This window comes from Aptenodytes forsteri, unplaced genomic scaffold (assembly GCF_000699145.1).
Source record: "Aptenodytes forsteri isolate BGI_AS27 unplaced genomic scaffold, ASM69914v1 Scaffold285, whole genome shotgun sequence".
In the NCBI taxonomy this organism is placed as follows: domain Eukaryota; kingdom Metazoa; phylum Chordata; class Aves; order Sphenisciformes; family Spheniscidae; genus Aptenodytes; species Aptenodytes forsteri.
The window spans coordinates 125,955-133,200 of NW_008794453.1; the positions used below are offsets into that span (position 1 = coordinate 125,955).

The 7,246-nt window shown below is 50.2% G+C and overlaps 1 protein-coding gene across 1 annotated transcript in view; it reads left to right on the forward strand.

Annotated features, from left to right (window-relative positions):
* PNPLA1 (patatin like phospholipase domain containing 1) overlaps window positions 1-5,870 on the forward strand; it is a 9,445-nt gene extending 3,575 nt beyond the window's left edge. The window contains exons 2-9 of the mRNA XM_009290619.1: window positions 38-270; window positions 1,373-1,438; window positions 2,909-2,986; window positions 3,338-3,398; window positions 3,513-3,653; window positions 3,969-4,068; window positions 4,554-4,664; window positions 5,807-5,870. Of these exons, the coding sequence (XP_009288894.1) occupies window positions 38-270; window positions 1,373-1,438; window positions 2,909-2,986; window positions 3,338-3,398; window positions 3,513-3,653; window positions 3,969-4,068; window positions 4,554-4,664; window positions 5,807-5,870 (854 nt within the window). The remainder of the gene's footprint in view (window positions 1-37; window positions 271-1,372; window positions 1,439-2,908; window positions 2,987-3,337; window positions 3,399-3,512; window positions 3,654-3,968; window positions 4,069-4,553; window positions 4,665-5,806) is intronic.
* Window positions 5,871-7,246: the final 1,376 nt, after the last annotated feature.

Consider the following 7,246-nt stretch of genomic DNA (forward strand, 5'->3'; position numbering starts at 1 on the left):
CCCCCTGCCCCCCCCCCCCCCCCCTCGCCGGTGTCAGATGGCCTGAAGGAATTTTTCTTTGCCACGGCAAAGGAAGTCAGGAAAACCACCCTGGGCCCTCTCTCTCCCAAGTGCAGCTTGCTGGCGAATATCAGGACTGTTTTGCAGCAGATGCTACCAGAGGATTCTTACCAGCTGGCTTCGGGGCGGCTGCACATCTCGCTCACGCGGGTGGCGGACGGCCAAAACGTTATGGCCTCTGAGTTCAGCTCGAAAGAGGAGCTCATTCAGGTAAAGGGACCTTCCTCTGATGCCGTAGGAAGATCTCTACCTACTGCTTGGGGTGGAGGTACCTAGGCATTGATGTCTTTAACCCCACTGTTTTCTACCCGAGATGGAGAGAGTGTCAGGAAGCTCTGCCAGAGCCGTGGTCCCACCACAGTGAGCTCCATGAGGCTTGGAGGGAGGGAGGAAGATGTTGTTAGGTCCAGAGTCAGGCAGGAATAAATCATGCTAAAAAAGCAGAAGGTTTGTTTCCAGCCTCAAAAGGCTGATGCCGACATGTTGGCCGGCTCTGTAAGTGCTAACGACTCTGCGAAGAGCTGTGTTAAAGCTAACATGACCTCCCAGCTTTCTGGACAGGTCTCTCCTCGGCCAAGTCCCATTGGCAGTAATTTTCCTTGTTGCCTCAGCACTTTCCTGGGAGGAAAGAGCAGGGCAAAGCATCTGTGCTGCCAAACAAGCAGCTGATTAACCAGTAAATTAGCTGCTGGGGAAAGAATCCCAAGGTAAAACCCTAACAGAGGTGACCATGAGGTCGTGGGCTTGCTTGTCCCAGGGAGACAGTAGAGGATGGCAAGTCCATGGAGATGTTGGAGTTCACCCCGTGGTGCCTGCCCTAGGTCAACCCAGGAGCCCGGGATGCTCATTCCCAGCTGATGAGATTGGTGGAAAATGGTTGCAAATGGCCCAGCAGTGGCTTTATCATTGACAAAATCCAAGCAGAATGAAAACACATTGTGAGGATGCCTTGGTTTGGTCCCAAAACCCACAAATATGAAAAATGACCTCAAAGTTTCACCTTGCCACCGTCAAAGGGCAGTGTTTGGACAGTGATATATAGATATACAACTCTAATATTGCCGGCAGCTACAAAAATAAAAAATGAAGTGCTATGCCCTTCTCAAGAGAAGTGTTTCAACTTTATTGAAATGAGATGTTTTCCCCTTCTTGGAACCTTTCTTGACACAGTCAAGTGCAAAGTCCAGGTGGTACCGACAGCCTGGCTCCAGACGATTTGTCAAGCCTGAATTTGCAGGCACCCAGTCAACAGCTTTTGTCCAGGAGAACTTTGACAGGAACATTTACATCTGCAATCCCTCTCCTCCCCCAGGCTCTGCTCTGCAGCTGCTTTCTTCCTATCTACTGTGGATTCATCCCTCCATCCTACCGAGGTGTGGTGAGTGATATTTCCAATAAAACATATGCTCCCAGCAGTAGGTTCTTGGGTTTGAACTTTACATTCCCTTGAGCAGAGAGGGATATCTATGTCTAGGCTGCTTCTTTAGTTAATGGAGGATGATAAAGCCTTTTAGCTTGTTCTTCATCCCATCCTAAGATGATAGCTGGGTGGAATTGCCATCTGGAGAGGCCTCTCCTACGGACAGAGCCTGGATGACTAGATCTTGCCTTGCAGATCTCCAAAGTGAGATGAGAGGACGCCCACACTCGGGACTTTGACACACAACCCAGTTATCCTGGGCAGGATCTGTCTGCAGTTGCAGATGTCTCCATTAGCTCAGGTGCAGACCTGCATGGCTGAAATATTGCAAGTTTGTGGGAGGATCCTCCCCCAACCATGTGCATATTCATAGTCTGTGAAACACCGCAGTGAAGTCAACAAATTTGGGCTGGCTTGTTGCTGACCCTCAGGGAAGGAGGAGCACAGCAGCGTGGTGGTGAAGCATGTGCAGATGGACCACGCAGCAGCTGATGCATCGTGACCCGCTTGTGTGTCAAAGCCCACAAAGCCACGATACCGGATTTGCAGCTGGGATAGAGCTAGGATCTTGCCTTGACTCTTGTTGGTCTGCACTGATTGAGCCTATTTAGTCCTCGGATGTCTGTACCCGGCTGTCAGGTCAGATCTCCCGGACTGCAGGGCTTGCCCACAAAGTGCATAATGTTTGCAGGACCCAGAGCTCGGCGGCATTGCTGCGTGAGGCTCCTCTGCACTGTTATCTCATGAGCATTTAATTCGATCAACTGCAGTCCTTGCAACCTCAAATCCCACTGAGGTGGGTGGTAAATTCAGATTCTTCTTGGAATACAGCAAATGACATTTTCCTTGCCCAGTGAGTAATCCTCCAGGGCTTTGCAGGCAATTATTAAATGCGGGAGCCCTCCTGCTTGATCTCAGGACTTGAAATTTATACGACAATGTAAATTCAGTGATGTTTGAATTGGCTAACGACTGCCAAAACAACTTTACAAAGCTTTGTGAATTAAAAGAATTATATTTCTATTTTAATGACTGCTGTGCATTACAGCACCTGGTTGAGGAGCCGGCTGGGTGCTGTAGGCAGGGCAGCAGAAGGAGCTGGCAAAGGCCAGGATAAAGAGCAAGGGGTGGGAAGAAATGCTGTTGCAAGTGGGAAGAGAGGACATGCTGGGACTGGCTCGCGGCAGGAGATGTTGCCTTTACAGCTGCTTGCTTTCCTCTCGGTGACGCTGCCCCCACGCGCATGCTGTAGCAATCCTCAGAGCAAACCCTCCCTCTGCTATTCCCCCTCAGCGATACGTTGATGGAGGATTCACCAGCCTGCAGCCTGTTTCCAGCCTGGAAGAAGCCGTGATCACTGTGTCCCCATTCACGGGAGAGCTCGATATCTGTCCACGGGATTGTCCTGCTACCTTCCTCTGTTTCCAGATCTTTAACAGCAGCATTCAGATCTCGATAGAAAACCTCTGCAGGATTAGCTACGCTCTCTTTCCGCCTAGCACCATGGTAAGCCCACCAGGTCTTCTCCCCAGCTTTGTTTTGGTTAAAACTAATTAATGCTGGACCTGCCTTCCCACGCTTTAAGGTTCAGCTCAGTCTCCATCGTTAATTAATCAGATTTCAGGGGCAGTGCATTTTTTTGGTGGACACTGCTGAATGGGTGGCCAACCTGGGATGGGGTCCACCCTGGTTTGACAACCTGCAAAGGACCAGTGCTTTGGTAGTTGGAAACCAGTCTGTGCTTGCTGCCTCCCCAAATGGGCCATCCCGACCCTCCGCAGTCGAACAGCCTTGGGTAGATCCTGCCGGTGCCCGGATGGAAGGCTCTTTAGTGACCTCACGTGTTTCTCCTTGCAGATCCTGAATGACATTTTCTCACAAGGGTACCAGGACACGGCCCTTTTCCTGTACAGGAACAGTAAGTGTTACCCCAAGACCCGAAGGGCAGCCTGGAAGACGACCCACTGCCCATCGGCATTGCATGGCCGATGCAACCGGCCAAACATCAGCCCTTTCTTTTCGTGTCTCACAGATGCCTTTGGCTTTAACTACTTCGATGGCAATTTCCGCTTCGCCAGCATGTGTGGGAAGAACGACTTTACACAATCCAACAGGACGTTCACTGGCCTATGCAAAAGCATACCGCAGTGTGTGGCTCCTTGCTTCCTGCCAGGTAGAGGATTTGGGGTACTGATCTTGGGTTTTGGGGGTGGCTGGGGCCACTGAGGGCTGCTGCAGTCTTTGAGAGGAGAAGTATTATATTTAAGACGTTACTGAGGTATTTATTGTAGTAAATATTTCCATATCTGCAGTAGCCGTTCGCAAAGAGGCTTTGTAAGAGCGGCTCAAGCTGGATCTTGGCCTGGACTTTAGTACCTACAGGCTGAGCTGCAGCAAGAGTTGCTGGACAAGAGGAATTATTGCAGTTATTGGGTTATTTCTAATTACTGGTCTTTATTTACTTCTGTGTTGTCATTCATGGGCACAGGCTTGGCTCTGTGGAGGAAGGAGCAGGTGAATGGACTGCAGAATCCACTGTCAAAGGTCCTGTTGCAGCCATACAGGCTGCCAGCTTTTGTCAGCAAGGGGTAAGAACACCTTGATAGAGGCATCGAAGCCGAGAGTGATACAGAAACCAGTGGTTGTGCCTTCAGCAGTGGCGAGACAGCTGAAGGGACACGCTGCAAGATTAGCACGAAGCACGCAGGCGTCCCTGCAAGCCCAGCGTCGGGGTATGCAATGGGCTGTAGCATCCTTCAGATGGCAGCTCCATGAGAAACACACGGGGCAGCCTCCGGGGCAGTGCGGGCTGGCAGCGAGTCTCTCCTTCTCTACGGACCAGGGCAAGCTGCTGCACGCCTACTGCATAAACAGGCGTAGCGGCATCCCCTTCCTCTGCAGAAGGATTTGGTATTCCCTAAAGGCAAGCTCTCAGGGAGAGTGGGTATGGCTAGCAGAACACCATAGGATCGCTTGGTTATGAAAAAGAGTATAACAGCGTGCATGCACCATTAACACCCTCCCCCTTCATTTACCCGTCATTAAAATCTGCCCGTTTGTTTTGCTTTTGCAGGCTGAAGAAGCTGTGGGGACTGCTGGAAGGTATCAGCTCCATGGTAAAACAGTTCCAGAAGCTCCTCCAAACCATGGTGTCTGGTTTGCCTAAGAGAGCCGTGGCCAGGAGGTGAGGTGCTCTGGGCATGCAAACCCTCAGCGGAGGGAGAGCAGGGTGCAGAGCAGGGAAACCCCGGGGGACCTCACCCATCGGTCACTGGTGCTAAGCGTGGCTAAAAATTCCAAATCTGGGGTACCCCACATTAAAAGTAGCTAATTTTTGTCCTCGTGATATTATCTATTTAGTGACATCTGAAAGAAGCTATGAACTAGCTTAGTGCCGCTTCTCTGCGGCAACTTATTCTTGTTCCAGAGCATTTATCTGCTGGGCTCTGTCCTAGCAGGACATCAGGCATGTTCACCAAGATCCTGAGACGTGTTTTGGCACTAAATTCTCAAGGAATGAAGGCATTTAACTTGTCACACACATAGCTTTTAAGCCATACCTCCCTAAAACCTGCTTGCAAGTTACTTCACGTGCAGCTGGCGAAGAGATTTGTACAGAATGATTTCATACTGCAGGCAGCTACACAGTTCCTCAGCCGTGAAAAAGCCCTTCAGCATCAAATGTCCCTGGGGCTACTTGTCCCTGTTGGATCATTGACCCTGACGCAACTAACTGCCAGTTTGTTCCCTTAGGTAACCGTCCTGGATGGGCCCTGGGGGTACCCGACATCATGCAATTCTGCTGCCCCGGGAAGGGGTGGGTGACACCGGAGCTCATCTCACACAGTGGCACGGCTGCTGTTTTTTGTGGAGTATTTTGAGGGTGTTTTTTTCACTTGGGGAAACCAGCTGATTTTGTTCCCAGTGCTGCTGCTGCAGTCTCCCTGTCCAGGTCTGACCTGCTTTAACATGACGGCCGAACCGCAGTCTGCGCAGGGGAGATGGGGCATCTTTACTCGCATGCGCGTACAGCCCGGCTGCCGGTTTCCCTAGCCACTCGCCTTGCTGATGACCAGCAGCACCCCTCTCCCTGCTTTAATGCAGATTACAGGGCAGACATTTGCCAGGAAACGTCACATTTTAAGTGTTTGCCTCCCACTCAAAAACTTTCAGAGAGATTCATCAAACAGAAAACAGAGAGAGGGAGAAGCCTTAGGGAGCATCACACTGGGCAGGAACTCATTTTTATCCAGTTTCCTGAAGTTATTTTACCAATTATCTATTCTTGAGCTTCATACACCCTCAGAGGCCTGCTTCTCCTGACAGTGGAGGTAGGTACACATTTGGACCCTCTGAATTTGCAGCTGTGGAGAAGGATGGAGAAACCTAAAGATTAACCTCCCCCTACCTCAGAGTACCACAGTCTTGCAGGCTGCATCTCCTATTGCACCGGGAGAGCTGACATTTCACAAATGCATTAGTTCTTTCCACGCGATCTTCTGTAACTCACTGCTATGAACAGCGTACGGTCCAGGCACACACACCGCGTGTTGCTGGTCTGTACGTAGAAGGAATTGGCACTCTTATAATCCCAAATACAATTTGCACATCAGAGGCTGATGGATTGGCTGTATCCCAACTGTCTCCCCCGTTTGTTGGTTCCCGATGGGCAACACAAATGGATCACAACAGCACAAGCTGTTTATTTGAATAAACAGCTTGTTTAATTGCACAAAGGGAAATGGTACAGAGGGAAGTTTCATCCAAAGCACCCGGGAGACTGCAGGCATGAATGCGGGGAATAGCTGAAGGCTGCATTGGTGTAAACAGATTCAAAGTTAACTACGAATGCTCAGTGAAAGATTAATATAATATGTTCTGCTATCTCTGGTTGAAATCAGTGACCTGGGAATATTTTCTCTGCAATGAGGTTGCTAGAAGAAACCCGGATGCTTATTTGCATTGGATCCATCAAAACCTGCTCCTGTCTCTCTTCCATCCTGGATGGATTTACATCTCTCAACCCCTGCAGCCAAAGCTGGGCTGCTCAAAACCAGCCTGTGAACTGTGACTATGTTCCTGCCACAGCTCAAAGTGGAGAGGGCGCAGAGACACCCACCACTCCCCGGGCAGGAGCAGGGCCAGTCAGCCCATCATTTGCTTTTGCTCATACTGCGCTTCTGCTTCCCCTGCCAGGCAGACTGCCCCATTTCTGCAACAGCCCTTCTACCAGGCTCCTGGTCTTCCTAGCAAGCACCACCACCTCCAGGCAGGATATAACCAGTTCAGTCAGCCTCAGGCAGTTACACTATTGTCTTGGATGGAAGCGAGCGAGACTGCACTTCACTCGTAAGAGAGAAGCAACAATACACTTGACTGATAGAAAACAGTGAGTTAGAGTTCAATGGTAAATGCGACAGTGGTTTAACAAGATCCGATGGCAAGGTGCACTTGAGTCTTTACTGCATAGAGGACAGGGTCAGACAAAACTGCCAGGGAGACCCTCCCGGTGAGCCATGAGGTTCAGAAAGGACCCCCTTGCTTTCTAAACTCCTTCTCAGAGAGGAGTCTAGGTGCGGCTGGATCCAAACCTAGTCTCAGACTTGGTCAACGGTTTATGTCTAAAGGATTATAGATGCGCAATTAATCCTTTCTATCACTTAGCTAAGATTTCAAAGTTTAGCATGCTGTTAGTCACTTACCGAGGATCTGCTGCGGCAAGGAATCTCTCAACCTCGAGGAGTAACCTTGGGAGGCGTCCCTACT